We start from the raw sequence: 15933 nt of genomic DNA, 5'->3' as shown, positions 1-15933 counted from the left end.
GGGTGCAGTTTCCAAAACCGTGTCACTTTTGGGGGATTTCCACTGTTTTGGCACTACAAGACCTCTTCAAACCTGACATGGTGCCTAAAATATATTCTAAAAAAAGGAGGCCATAAAATCCACTAGGTGCTCCTTTGCTTCTGAAGCCGGTATTTCAGTACATTATCACACTAGGGCCACATGTGGGATATTTCTAAAAACTGCAGAATCTGGGCAATAAATATTGTGTTGCGTTTCTCTGGTAAAACCTTCTGTGTTACAGAAAAAAATGTATTACAAATGAATTGCAGCAAAAAAAAATGAAATTTGTAAATTTCCCCTCTACATTGCTTTAATTCCTGTGAAACGCCTAAAGGGTTAAGAAACTTTCTGAATGCTGTTTTGAATACTTTGAGGGGTGCAGTTTTTAATATGGGATGATTTATGGGGTCTATCTAGTACATAAGGCCCTCAAAGCCGCTTTAGAACTGAACTGGTCCCTGTAAAAATCACCTTTTGAAATTTTTGGGAAAATGTGAGAAATTGCTGGTAAAGTACTAAGCCTTGTAACGTCCTAGAAAAATAAAATAATGTTCAAAAAATGATGCAAATATAAAGTAGACATATGGAATATGTGAAATAGTAACTATTTTGTGTGGTATTACTATCTGTTTTACAAGCAGATACATTTAAAATTAGAAAAATCATAATTTTTGCAAATTTTCTCTAAATTTTGGTGTTTTTCACAAATAAGCAATGAATTTATTGATCAAATTTTTCCACTAATATAAAGTACAATATGTCACGAGAAAACAATCTCAGAATCGCTTGGATAGGCAAAAGCATTCCAGAGTTATTACCACATAAAGTGACACATGTCCGATTTGAAAAAATGGGGCTGGTCCTGAAGGCCAAAATGAGCTCGGTCTTGAAAGGGTTAATAAATTCCCCCATTATCTTTAAAGTAAATGTCCACTCTTGAACCTTTTTGTTTTCTTTAATCGAAATTGTTTTAAAGTTCTGTGCTAAATCATTTGATATTATGTCTTTAAAGAATTCATAGATCCGTTTTCCTGTTTCACAGCTACAAATCACCTTAGGGTTGTTTTCCCATAATCAAAAATTATCATCTATTTACAGGATAGGTGATATTTTTTGGAAAAATTATTTTCAGACAATTATTTTTGTGCACTAGACTCTAATTGAGCAAATTAACAGGATTCTCTAAAAATGATCTACGTAAATTAGATCATAGAGCAAAATCCTTGTGGATTATTATATTGTATTGTTTTAAAGCTTGTAAGTTTCTTCTCATAAATCAAGGTCTGTAAAACGTATAGAGCAGGAAATCCCCCCCCCCCCCAAGTCAAGGACACAAACAGTTAATTGCTCCATGCTTCACTTTATTACAGTATTTATATAAAGCAGATACAAAACAGAACAACAATGAGAAAGCAACTGATCCCAAGATTTCAGACTCCCATGATGTCCCAGATGATCAGACTTGTTCTCGGCAATATTATCTAGGACTAGTCTAAGGCAAAGTCCCAAAAAGTAAGGAACAATTATTTTCTTTTACTCTTCTATACTGCACTAAGGAAGCTTCTTTTTTGATTATTAGATCTTTATTTTAGCTAAACATATGAAGTAATGACATGCAGACTTTATAATATTCAACCTACTTCTCCTTGTGAGCTGCAATGAATATGATGGCCTTATAGTCAGTAAGGTCACTGACAGACGTTCTCTCCTTGACCTTACAGTAATCAATGATAAAGCCTTCTCCAACTAGAACTTTCCTGACAAAATCCTCATCACATGTGAAAACATGGAACTTGTCTTTTCCGACTGTGAAATATGTTGTACCTAAAATCCCAATTATTATGAGGTGTCCTCCAGGTTTCAGCAACCTAGAGAACTTCCTCAGATATCTGATGTAATCATCTTGATCTTTGCTGATAAAATCCAGGAGACCAGTAGTGATGACTAGAGATGAGCGAACCGGGACAACCGAACCCGGTTTCGGTCCGAACTTCCGGTAAAGTTCGGTTCGCAGCGAATCCGAACTTCACCGGGTTCGGCCGAACCCGTTTTGACCGAACCCGGTCAAAAACATTATACAAATCGGCAGCCACTTATCTCTATCAATCACTGATAGAGAAAAGAGGCTGCTGATTAAAAATAAAATAAAAAGCATTTCATACGTACCCGGTCGTTGTCTTGTTGACGAGTCCCTCTTCTTCCTCCAGTCCGACCTTTTCTGACGCGGCAGCCTGTGATTGGCTGCAGAGGCCTCTGCAGCCTGTGATTGGCTGCAGAGGCCGCGGCAGCCTGTGATTGGCTGCAGCGCTCACAAGGCTGCATCGTCATCAAGGAATGTCGGGCCGGATGTCGAGAGGGACGCGTCACCAAGGCAACGGCCAGGAGACCGGACTGGAGGAAGCAGAAAGTTCTCGGTAAGTATGAACGTCTTTTTTTTTACAGGTACTGTGATCGGTAGTCACTGTCCATGGTACTGAAACAGTTACTGCCGATCAGTTAACTCTTTCAGCACCCTGAACAGTGACTATTTAGTGTATGTGCACACACACTAATTACGTCCGTAAATGACGGACGTATTTCGGCCGCAAGTACCGGACCGAACACAGTGCAGGGAGCCGGGCTCCTAGCATCATACTTATGTACGATGCTAGGAGTCCCTGCCTCTCTGCAGGACAACTGTCCCGTACTGTAATCATGTTTTCAGTACGGGACAGTAGTTCCACGGAGAGGCAGGGACTCCTAGCATCGTACATAAATATGATGCTAGGAGCCCGGCTCCCTGCAGGGTGTTCGGTCCGGTACTTGCGGCCGAAATACGTCCGTCAATTACGGACGTAATTAGTGTGTGTGCACATACCCTTACTGACGTCGCCTAGCAACGCTGCCGTAATGACGGGTGCACACATGTAGCCACCCGTCATTACGGGGCCTCATGCACACGACCATAAAAACACCCGTTATCACGGGTCGTAATTACGACCCGAAATAGCGGGCCCATAGACTTCTGTTAGCCACGGGTACCTTCCCGTTTTCTCACGGGAAGGTGCCCGTGCCGTTAAAAAGATAGAACATGTTCTATTTTTTTATTTTACGGGCCGTGCTCGTAATTACGACTCGTAAGTACGAGCACGGCCGGCCGGCCACGGGCAGCCGGCCGCTTTTGCGAACCGTGCTGTCATTATAATTATAGCAGCACGGCCCGTAAAATAGAAAAATAGAACATGTTCTATTTTTTTAACGGCACGGGCACCTTCCCGTGAGAATACGGAAAGGTACCCGTGGGTAACAGAAGTCTATGAGCCCGTTATTGCGGGTCGTAATTACGACCCGCAATAACGGGTGTTTTTACGGTCGTGTGCATGATGGGAGCACGGCTCGGAAAAACGAACGGCTGCCCGTGCTCATCTCCTGAAATAATCTGTGCTGCCTTAAACTCTGTGGACAGGTCAGGATCCTGTTTCTTTTAAATGCTGCTAGGGAACCCGCTCGATCCACTATATAAGGCTACGCTACAGTGCAGCATTTAAAAGAAACAGGATCCTGACCTGTCCACAGAGTTTAAGGCAGCACAGAGTATTTCAGGAGATGAGCGTGCAGATTCAGTGCTGTTGTGAACTCTGCTCTTACCATTACGTAGCTCTCAGTCTGTTATCTCTCCTCCACTCCTGTCCTCAAGAACACCTTCACATGATTGGCAAGTCACCACGTAATGGTAAGAGCAGAGTTCACAGCAGCACAGAGTATTTCAGGAGATGAGCGTGCGGATCTTGTGCGTGGTGGTGACTTGCCAATCATGTGAACGTGTTATAGAGGACAGGAGTGGAGGAGATGTAACAGACTGAGCTACGTAATGGTAAGAACAGAGTTCACAGCAGCACAGAGTATTTCAGGAGAGGAGCGTGCAGATTCAGTGCTGCTGTGAACTCTGCTCTTACCATTACGTAGCTCAGTCTGTTACCTCTCCTCCACTCCTGTCCTCAATAACACCTTCACGTGATTGGCAAGTCACCACCCCGCACAAGATCCGCACGCTCATCTCCTGAAATACTCTGTGCTGCTGTGAACTCTGCTCTTACCATTACGTGGTGACTTGCCAATCATGTGAAGGTGTTCTGGAGGACAGGAGTGGAGGAGAGGTAACAGACTGAGAGCTACGTAATGGTAAGAGCAGAGTTCGCAGCAGCACTGAATCTGCACGCTCATCTCCTGAAATACTCTGTGCTGCCTTAAACTCTATGGACAGGTCAGGATCCTGTTTCTTTTAAATGCTGCACTGTAGCGCAGCCGTATATAGTGGATCGAGCGGGTTCCCCAGCAGCATTTAAAAGAAACCGTGTTTGTGTATGTGTGTGTTTGTGTATATATGTGTGTTTGGGTATGTGACTTTGTCTGTTTTTGTTTTTATATGTGTGTGTGTGTATATATGGGTGTGTTTGTGTATATGTGTTTTGTGTATATGTTTGTGTATATATGGGTGTATTTGTGTATATGTTTGTGTGTAGATGTTTGTGTGTGTTTTTGTATGTGTATATGGGTGTGTGTTTGTGTGTATATATGGGTGTGTTTGTGTATATGTGTTTGTGTATATGTGTGTTTGGGTATGTGTGTTTTTGTTTGTATATGTGTTTGTGTATATGTGTTCGTGTATGTGTGTATAACTGTGTGTGTGTGTGTTTGGATATGTGTGTTTTTGTTTGTATATGTGTGAGTTTGTGTATATGTGCGTGTTTGTCTGTTTATGTGTGTGTGTATATCTTGTTGTGTTTGTGTATATATGTGTGTGTCTGTGTATGGTTGTTTGTTTGTGTGTGCGTGTATATATGTGTGTAGGTGAGTAGAAGTATTGGTATTGTTCACATTGATAACTGTTTTTTTATGTTGTTGCAGATTTTGATGTACCGATTGGACTACATCTACGATTCGTTGGACTACTGCGTAGATCTGCGTTTTTTCAAATTTTAATAAAATGGTTAACGAGGGTTTTGTTGGGGATTTCTTATTTCAATAAAAAAGAATTGTCTTTGTGTTTTTTTTTTTAAACTTTATTAGTGCCTAGATAATGGCAGTTGGCTGATTGACAGCGTCCATTATTAAGGCGGTACTTAGTGTTAGCCGGTGCAGAGGCTAGCACTAACCACCCATTATTACCCCGGTACCCACCACCACCAGGGGTGCCGGGAAGAGCTTGGTACGATCCAGTACCCGACCATCTGTTGTGATGGTCGGGTACTGGGGCGGCCGTAGGCTGGTATTATGAGGCTGGGAAGGGCCAAAATCAGTGGACCTTCCCACCCTTGTAATGCTAGGCTGCTGCTGCTGTGTTGTATCGGGCTGGTTATAAAAATGGGGGGGACCCCCACGTCGTTTTTTTTTTGGAATTTAACAAATTTAGCAATAGACGGGTCCCCCACATTTTTAATAACCAGCCATATACAAGGCCGCAGCAGTCTGGCATTACATGGGTGGGAAGGGCCACTGGTTTTGTCCATTCCCAGGCTAATAACACTGTGTTGTATGTGGCTGGTTATGATAAATTGGGTGGAACCCCATGTCTTTTTTAAAAAAAAAATGTAAATAAATAAATAATTTAAAAAAATGACGTGGGGTCCCCCCCACTTTTATAACCAGCCAGATACAACACAGCAGCAGCAGCCTAGCATTACAAGGGTGGGAAGGTCCACTGTTTTTGGCCCTTCCCAGCCTCATAATACCAGCCTGCGGCCGCCCCAGGGCCCGACCATCACAACAGATGGTCGGGTACTGGATCGTACCTGGCTCTTCCCGGCACCCCTGGTGGTTTTGGGTACCGGGGTAATAATGGTGGTTAGTGTTAGCCTCTGCACCGGCTAACACTAAGCCTCGCATTAGTAATGGATGTTGTCACTCAGACAGCGGCCATTACTAAAGTGGTAATAATAAAATTTGAAAAGAAAAAGACAAAGATATAGATAAAATATTTTATTGAAATAAAGCACCCCCAACACAACCCTCATTAACCATTTTATTGTAGAAAAAAAACCGTCATCGAAGTAGTCCTCGAAACCGACGTAGTCCAAACACCAAACCTGTAAAAAAATAAAATAATGAAATAAAACATGTTGTAGGCTTAGATTCAGTTTAATGTGTGATACTGACTGTTATACCATGTATAGAAGCCTGCCGCAAAGTTGACTTAGATACAGGGCGCCAGCAGACAGTATCATACATGGCCATACATACATATATACAAATATACATACATATATACAAACATACATACATATATACAAGCATGCACATATATACATGCAAATATACATACATGCAAACATACACACATATATACATGCAAACTATCATACATACATGCATACACACACACATGAAAACATACATACATACAAACAAACATGCAAAGATACATACATACATATATACAAGCATGCACAAATATACATGCAAACATAAATACATGCAAACATAATTACATACATGCACATATATATAAACATACATGCAAACATACATGCAAAAATAAAAACATGCAAACATACATACATGCACATATATACATACATACATGACAACATACATACAAACATACATGACAACATACATACATGCAAACATACATACATGCAAACATACATACACACATGCAAACATATATACATGCAAATATACATACAAACATGCACATGTATACATACATGCCAACATACATGCAAACATACATGCACATATATACATACATACATGACAACATACATACATGCAAATATACATACATACACACATGCACATATATACATACATGCCAACATACATGCACATATATACATACATGACAACATACATACATACATGACAACATACATACATATATATATATACACACATGCAAATATACATACATTCATGCAAACATACATGCAAACATACATACATACATACAAATATACATACACACATGCACATATATACATACATGACAACATACATACATACATGACAACATACATGCAAAAATACATACATGCAAACATACATACATGCAAATATATACATGCAAATATACATACAAACATGCACATATATACATACATGCCAACATACATGCAAACATACATGCACAGATATACATACATACATACATGCCAACATACATACATGCCAAAAAATAATAATAATACGTTCATACTTACTTTCCTCCTGTCCGGCCTCCAGCGATGACGTTTCATTCATGTCGCCGCTGCAGCCTGTGATTGGCTGCAGAGGCGGTCACGTGGGATGAAGCGTCATCCTGACGTGCGTGACCGCCACTACAGCCTGTGATTGGCTGCAGCGGCGAAAGGGATGAAACGTCATCGCTGGAGGCCGGACAGGAGGAAAGTAAGTACGAACGTATAATTTTTATTTTTTTATTACATTTAAATGGTATTTTCCGCGCGCCGAGCATGTACTGTGAAGGTTGCTGAAAGAGTTAGTGCAGCCCATTAACTCTATCAGCACCCTGGACAGTAGCATGCTCGGCGCACGTAAGTGACAGGTTCGGTCCGAACTAGTTCGGTCCGAACCGAACTTTTTTGTGAAATTCGGCGAACTAGCCGAACCGAACTTTTGATAAGTTCGCTCATCTCTAGTGATGACACAGTCGGCTGGTGGTAGGACCAGCGGGTCTGTTATATTCTCTTTCTCCAGGTCGTATTTCACAACATGTTGAATGGCTGATCTCAGTTTTGCTTCCGGGTCCTGAAACTGATCACTGGAAAAAAAAACATCAACATTGTGGTTCAGGACTTAGCACTGGACTATTAACTTGCAATACTAGAGGTAACACTTGAAATAATCCAAGACTATTGTACCACGTGTCAGGCTGATACTGTGCCTTCCCAGCATTAACTTGTATAAGATCGCCCCTATGGATGAGAACATTTATCTGAGTGGGTAATACTATTTTTTACTTTTGACTTGAGTTTTAACAGAGCAAACCTTTTCCGGGATCTTTGTCCCATCTCCCATTATATTTGTTGTATCAAAAGCAGCAATCACAATGACAGTGGTTTTTCTCTTGATATTTGGACAAATACGTCACCTGTTTTCTTCTTTCTCTTGAAGAAGTGTTGACGTATGGCCCCAATAAAATGCCCCCGTACGTTCGTCCACCCATCTCTTCAGCTCCATGATGCATCTGTTATTGGCCTTCAGCACGATGATGTTTTTGAAAAACTCACAGGCAGAATATAAATGATGAACGAAGGAAGCAGAACTGAGGTCAATCAAGATGTCTCCTTTAATATGACCTGCAGAAAAACATTTTTCAGATTATAAGACACACCCAGGTTTTAGACAACAGAAAACAGGAAAAAATGATTTCATATTTTACTACTTTTACAAACAAAAAACTATTTGTTAAAAAAAAAATGGTACTGTTTCACCACATTCTGAGAGCCATATCTTTTATATTTTTTCATTGATTGAACGGTGTCAGGGTTTATTTTTTTGCGGAATGAGCTGTAGTTTTTATTTGCACCATTTTTTGGTACATCAGATTTTTTTATCACTTTTTATTTCATTTTTTTAGCGCTAAGGTAACCAAAAAACAATGTTTCTGGTGTTTTAATGTTTGTTTTTTGGGCCGTTCAATGGGCAAGTTAATTAATGGTGTATTGTAATCATTTAGATTTTTACAGTCGCAGCGCTACCAATTTTTAATATTTTTTTTACGCTCCTGAAAATGTACATAACTTTTTGTTACACATTTATTAGTTCCCCTAGGAGACTTGAACCAGTAATCGTGCCCACGTGATCAACATCAAGTACATGCACGTCATAATGCGGGAAGGTAAACCTTCCCATGACATACATGTACGTGAAAATGCGGGAAGGGGTTAAAGGAGAGGTGCTCATCTGAGGAGGTGGTATATAGGTCACCCTATATGTCCTCAATAACCAGGGGTGTAACCGTTTACCTGTTGTGACCACAACTATTGTATCCAGATGTAGAATGAACCAAAATTGGAAAATAAAGCAAACATGGGGGCCCTTGTATAGTATAGTATAGTATGTATAATGTAAATTTTAGAAGAAAGGTGCTAGACCCCCCTGGCTGGATTGCATATTGTAAGGCACCACACTGGACACACAGAAACCATATAAGGTGTCCCAAGGGAAGTTATAGATTTGAGGCTTCAACAAAACCATATATGCAGGCTCAGAAGTCCTAGGAGTGGACGTTATTGTCTTCAAAACATTTTTGAAAAAATTAAATAAACTTTTTAAGGATTTATGAGCTACATTTTGGATCCTTTAGTTTTATTAAAGATCCACAGATCTACAGCTTCACTTATGACATTTTTCTGATTTCTAGACCCTTTTCTGGCTATACTACATTGATGTATTCTCGATAAGCTATATTTCGACAGTATGATGAAAAAAATATTATTCTGCCGTTAGTGGTCACCTGATGGTTGTTGGTGCACTATTTTTTTAAGTATGGATATCTGTCATAAAACAAAGAGCTGCAGATTCTAGAGATTAGGATCTAGTTTATATAGAAAAAAAACTGTTGGAATAGATCAGAAAATAACAGCAGATCAAACTGTTAAACCACAAATTGTCAGATAACAGCACATTTAGGTAATTGCACCCACAATTAGAATTTTTGAGATGTCCTTCATAATCCGCTAAAAAGTTTTCCAGGGTTCTCGAGGTTAGAGAAGGGAAAACAATGACTCTACTAAACCCTGGAGGAAAAAAATATATTGTAAATGTGGACCAAAAAACTGCGCTGCTAAACTTATAAAGAAGATACCTGTAGTAATATAAATACATTTATTGCAGTTGGTTACGCGTTCTGACATCGAACTGCCGGCCTGATGAAGACATTAGTTCGATGTCATAATGCGTAGCCCTTTGCAATAAATATATTTATATTACTACAGGTATCTTCTTTATAAGTTTAGCAGCGCCGTTTTTTGGTCCAGATTTTCAATATATTTTGTTCCTCCTGATTTCTAGCGGTTACGTTTGGTTTTCAAAACCCTCACACACATCAGAGTTGTGTCTGACTAGCACAAGCCATATAGGTGAGCATAATAATAAAGCTACCTTTTATACTGTCTATCAGTTTTACCTGCACTATGTGGTGCTGTGCATTCTCTCCTTTTTCGACAATATAGATTTCTACCAAACCCTGACACTCTATATTCTTACTCATATACAATGTCTAGGGCTTTGCTCTTCTCCGTGTGATTTTCCAGCTGCTAAGACTGGGCTGTATTTTTCTCCCTCTGATCTCCCACACCCCATAAAACAAGTTTGCCCAATTTGTATTCAGTTGTTTACAATTGTTAATAACCAATGAAAAATAAAATAATATACATGTCAATGTATCTTAGGAGTAATATAATCAGGATACATACCCTCTGAGAAAACTTGTGTAAGATTTTCAATGACAAATTTCAAGGAGTCATCTCTAAAGGCCATGTCAGGTTTATCTGAAAAGTAATGCTCCAGACATTGTCTGGAATCAAAGTCATGTACATGATAGAGCTTATGGGGACTGGAATCCATCATCTACTCCTGTATCACAGACGGGGTGACTACCTCTAGACCGGGGCACAAGGTCTTTATATAATTACCATGATTCAATTTACAAAGTGTGTTACTAAGAATAACTTATCACATGATGACTTATTATATTCATGAGCCGGTCATGGGAACTTGTGTTATAAGAAATTCACATAGAGAAATAATGATCTTTAAATAAACAAATCTATTTTATTGTTAAAGTAACAATGAGACAAAAACAAAATAATATAAAAAAAAGTATATCTCTTTGTCAGTCTGTCAGGCTAAAGAGCTTTACAGTCCTAACAAGCTGAGAAGATTGGGTCTCCTTATCTATACTGCCATGCTACTGCATAGTAGGGCTATACTCACAATTCTCTATGAGTGTAGTCTGGTAATGGGTTAAGGGCAGTATGGTTGGGTACTCTGTGCGGTCTTATTAGAACCTTGGTGGCTTGACGCTCCTTGTGATCTGGGTGTAGATGATGTGGCTGGTGTGGCTGGTTGGCTGGTTGGCTGGCTGGCTTAGCACCTAGCGCTGACTGCCAGATACCCCATTGTGTATTGTATTCTATGGGTCAAATCTGCAGACCTCCTGCTGGGTGCTTGAATATGGAGGTAATGTGGTTTGCGTATGACTCATAATATATTTGGTGCATTTTTACCTGTCTGACAATCAGAAAATTATTAAAAAAACAAATATTTATAACATTTTACAATCAATTAACATAGAACATAGAACTGTTTGTATTATTTGAGACATTTTTTTTATTAATTACGCCCCCTGAATACATGATGCACCTTTACACAGAAGACTGAGCATTTCTGTTTATATAAACATCTATAGTGTACAAAATAAAAAAAAAAACCCGGTGCTCTAAACCAAAGAAAAAATCTGAAAACAATCATTCAAAAAACAAAAATAGAAAAAATAAATAATTATATAATTAAAAATAGATATCAGCCTTCAACTTATAATATAACATGAATAATATATATATATATATATATATATATATACACACACACAGGGTGGGCCACTTATATGGATACACCTAAATAAAATGGGAATGGTTGGTGATATTAACTTCCTGTTTGTGGCACATTAGTATATGGGAGGGGGGAAACTTTTCAAGCTGGGTGTTGACCATGGCGGCCATTTTGCATCCAACTTTCGTTTGTTCAATGGGAAGAGGGTCATGTGACACATCAAACTTATCGAGAATTTCACAAGAAAAACAATGGTGTGCTTGGTTTTAACGTTACTTTATTCTTTCATGAGTTATTTACAAGTTTCTGACCACTTATAAAATGTGTTCAAAGTGCTGCCCATTGTGTTGGATTGTCAATGCAACCCTACATCAGGGCATATTGCTATACCTAAATGGAGAACACCAAAAATCCCCCAATAAATGTAATGAGAATAAACCCTTATTGGGGTATGATGTGTAGAGGGGGAGAGGCGTATGAGCCCATGATAAACATTGTGGTAACGGTGTAAAAACCCGCTATACGAAACAAACAACCTAAAAATCGGAGTCTGACACACCAAAAATCATTTAAAAATGTATAAATTTATTATTGAATAACAATAAAACAACAGACAAGTAAATTAAAAGCATAGAGATGACCACCACAGATGGACACCAAACAGTGACATATATAAGATGGCGCTGTATCAAAATAAGGGGGCAGTGCTGTAAAATAAATGACACCATGAACACTATATGTGCATATATGAAGCCACAGATGGCCAAGATAACCTACATATAGCATGAATAACAATATAACAATATAGCATGAAACCATAAATGGTTGGCCTGATGAAGACATCAGTTCGATGTCGTAACGTGTAGCCTATCTATTGATAAAACATATTTATTTATTTCTTTATTTATTTATATACTTCGATGTTTTAAACTTGATCTTAGCAGCGCCGATATAGGTCCAATTTTGGTCTTTTTCTCACATAATAGAGGCTGAGGAGTGTAGTCCGACACACGTACTTCCTGTTATAGGTAGAGTTGTATTGTTTGAAGGTAGTCTTCCGTGTCCCCCACATAGGACTATCGCTGAGACTAGATTGGTTCTCTCCAGTGATACAGGTGCTTAGAGGCACAACCTAGTAGACTTGTTTTGACAGGATGTTTTACTTGTCATTTGTTTACTTTTTCTTTTTTTAAATTTTTCCTTTTATGCTATTTATACTATTTTATAGAAATGCAATGTACACATGGAGTGTTTGGCATGTAATCTATGTCATTGAAAGGATGGTGGGCACGGCGGCATCGGCTGTGGATCTAAGGTATCTTGAGATTAGTGGCATCGTGGATCTCCTTGCGTTCATGGATAATGGCTGAATTTACAATCTCATCCCTGAACGTGAAGGGATTTAATGTTCCGGAGAAGAGGTCTCAGATCTTGTATGCTTCGCACAAGAGGAGGACCCAGGTACTTTATGTACAGGAAACCCATTTTCAGATTGATCATGTCCCGATAATTAAAAATAAATATTATCCGGTAGGCTATCATTGCAGTAACCCGAACGGTAAGTCTAGAGGGGTGTCTATATTCCTGCATAAATCCTTTCAGGGTATGGTGGTAGATTCTTCTCTGGACTCTGAGGCACGGTTTTTTTTCTAAAATGTGAGATCTCACAGTCACGGTGGCCAATATTTATGCTTCTAACACTAACCAAGTTGCTTTTTTCCTGAAAATGTTAGACGAGTTGGGCTCTTTTTCATCGGGCGGGCCTATACTATGCAGGGATTTTAATTTGGCCATTAACCCTTTGATTTATATGTCCTCTGGGCGGACTTCCCTGGCGTATAATAAGTTGAATAAATTGAGGAAGAGGCACAGAGATATGCAACTTTGTGATGCGTGGCGGTTAACTCATCCGGATGATAGAGATTTCACCTTCTATTCATTTGCCCATAACTCCTACAGCAGGATAGATTATATCATGGTGCACCACAGTCTATTATCTTTTGTGGTGGAGACTTCCATAGGCAGTATGCTTCTCTCTGACCACGCTCCGGTGTTTTGTGTACTGCGCTTCTCACCGCAGTGTCGCAGAGAATTTACCTGGCGACTAAATGAGTTTTTGCTGAAGGATTCTTTGTGTTTGATAGAGCTGAAAAAAATAGTGGAGAATTTCCGGGAGGATCATGCTCGGGATGAAACTGGTCCAGCGGTGAAGTGGGAGGCTCTCAAATGCGTGCTTAGGGGGGTCCTCATCAAGCATGGTGCTCACCTTAAGAGGGAGAGGGGGGCGAAGCTGGATGCGCTTCTAGTCCAGTTGCAGACTCTAGAATCCCAGCATAAGCAGACGTTGCAAGAACGTACACTTTGCAAACGGACTAGGACACGTCATGATATTCAACTTCTGCTGGACAGGACTAGTGCTCGGCTCTGTCAGGTTTGTTCCCGCTATTATTATGAGTGGGGTAATAAGGCAGGGAAGGCGTTGGTGAGAGCAATGTGTGAGCTGGGCGCGACTTCCTTCATACCCTCCATACGAACTGAGGCAGGGGAGTTGGCGTTTAATACAGAGGATATAGCATCGGCCTTCTGTACGTACTATTCATCGCTTTATAACCTGCCTTCTCCTACTTTGGGTAATGTTCCTCCCAAACCGCTGCCCTCTCTATCGGAGTATATTAGGGACACGGCGTTGCCTCGGTTGTCTCAAGATGAGGCTCTAGGTCTGTCTTTACCATTCACTAGAGAGGAGTTAATGCAGGTTATTAAAGCTTTACCAGTCGGGAAGAGTCCGGGGCCAGATGGGTACATGGCGTGTTTCTACAAGACATTAGCAGAGGAGTTGGTACCGTCGTTGCAGGAGTCATTTAATTCCATATCGGACCAGGCGAGGTTTCCTGATTCATTTTTGCAGGCACATATCACGGTCATCCCAAAAGAGGGTAGGGATCCGCAACATTGTGCGAGCTATAGGCCAATCTCCCTCATCAACACCGACGGTAAGATGTATGCAAAGTTTATCGCAAATATACTGGCTGGGTTCCTGGGGGTCACTGATTCACCCGGATCAAGTGGGTTTTGTCCCAAGGCGCGAAGCCAGAGATAATACGCTTAAGACCTTCTCCCTGATTCATCATGTGACGAAGAGTAGCATTCCATGTATGCTTTTGTCACTGGATGCGGAGAAGGCCTTTGATCGGGTGGATTGGGGGTTTCTGGAAGCGGCTTTAAGTCAGATGGGAGTGGGCCGATTAATGTTGACGCGTATATTGTCCCTTTATAATACTCCCAAGGCGAGAATTAGGTTTAATGGCTCTTTCTGCTCCATTTAGGATTGGGAATGGTACTAGACAGGGCTGCCCACTTTCACCTCTGTTATTCGCAGTGGTGATGGAACATCTTTTGGTAGCGGTGAGGAACAATAATGACATAAGGGGTGCTTAGGTAGGTGTCATGCATTTTAAGGTATCTGCGTTTGCTGATGACTTATTATTCTATATTACACAACCACACCTATCATAACCGCCTCTGCTGAAATCCATCCGGATGTATAGCTATTTTAGTAATTATAAGATGAATATCTCTAAGAGCGAGGCCATGAACATTTCATTGCCGGCGTCTAAAGCTCATCAGGTGCGTAGTAATTATTCTTTCTCATGGAAGACGGGCTCGCTGAAATATTTAGGGGTGCGGATACCTGTGGCTCTTGTGGATTCCTACTCTCTCGATTTCCTGCCCATTCTCCAAACTCTTAGAGCTGACTTGGCCAAGTGGGAGGCCAAGAATTTTTCTTGGCTGGGAAGAATAAGTGCTGTAAAGATGAATGTCCTGCCTCGTCTGATGTATCACTTTCAGACGGTTCCGTCTGTACTGCCCAGGTTTTTTTTTCTTCAGTTAAATAAAGCACTGGCCAGGTTTATTTGGCGAGGTAGACCACCGAGGATTGCGAAAGCTACCCTTTTCAAGAGAAAGCGTAGTGGGGGATTGGGATTGCCTGACTGTCTGGCCTATTACTTTGCAGCGGTGAGCGTTCGAGTATTGGACTGGTTCCACCATGCGAACTCTAAGCTATGGGTGAGATTGGAGGACTTTTTGACGCCGGTTCCTCTTACTGCACTTCCGTGGCTTCGGTTGAGGTACTTTACGGCGCGGGGGAACGCTCTGCTCCCTTTGGTTGCGGGAAAAGTGGTACTCACATATAAACGTTTCTGAGCTTTGCCGATAGTGATACCTACTGATAGTCCGTTAGTGGCAATATCACATAATGTGCATTTTCCCTCTGGGATACAGCCCACCTTCTTGGCCTATGCATCCAGACCTTCGCCTCTGACTTTTCGCCATGTACTGACGATTTTGGGTCTGAAGTCTTTTGATGCG

The 15933-nt window shown here is 40.6% G+C and overlaps 1 protein-coding gene across 1 annotated transcript; it reads right to left on the bottom strand.

Moving 5' to 3' along the window:
- Positions 1-1657: 1657 nt before the first annotated feature.
- Positions 1658-10575, bottom strand: LOC142662466 (nicotinamide N-methyltransferase-like). Its single transcript, XM_075840671.1, has 4 exons — positions 10425-10575; positions 8096-8303; positions 7653-7765; positions 1658-1965 (listed from the first exon to the last, which is right to left on the bottom strand). The coding sequence occupies exons 1-4, from the start codon at positions 10573-10575 to the stop codon at positions 1658-1660; spliced, it is 780 nt and encodes a 259-aa protein (XP_075696786.1).
- Positions 10576-15933: the final 5358 nt, after the last annotated feature.

The sequence above is a fragment of the Rhinoderma darwinii genome, chromosome 10 (assembly GCF_050947455.1).
Source record: "Rhinoderma darwinii isolate aRhiDar2 chromosome 10, aRhiDar2.hap1, whole genome shotgun sequence".
In the NCBI taxonomy this organism is placed as follows: domain Eukaryota; kingdom Metazoa; phylum Chordata; class Amphibia; order Anura; family Rhinodermatidae; genus Rhinoderma; species Rhinoderma darwinii.
This window is presented reverse-complemented; position numbering and strand designations above follow the sequence as displayed.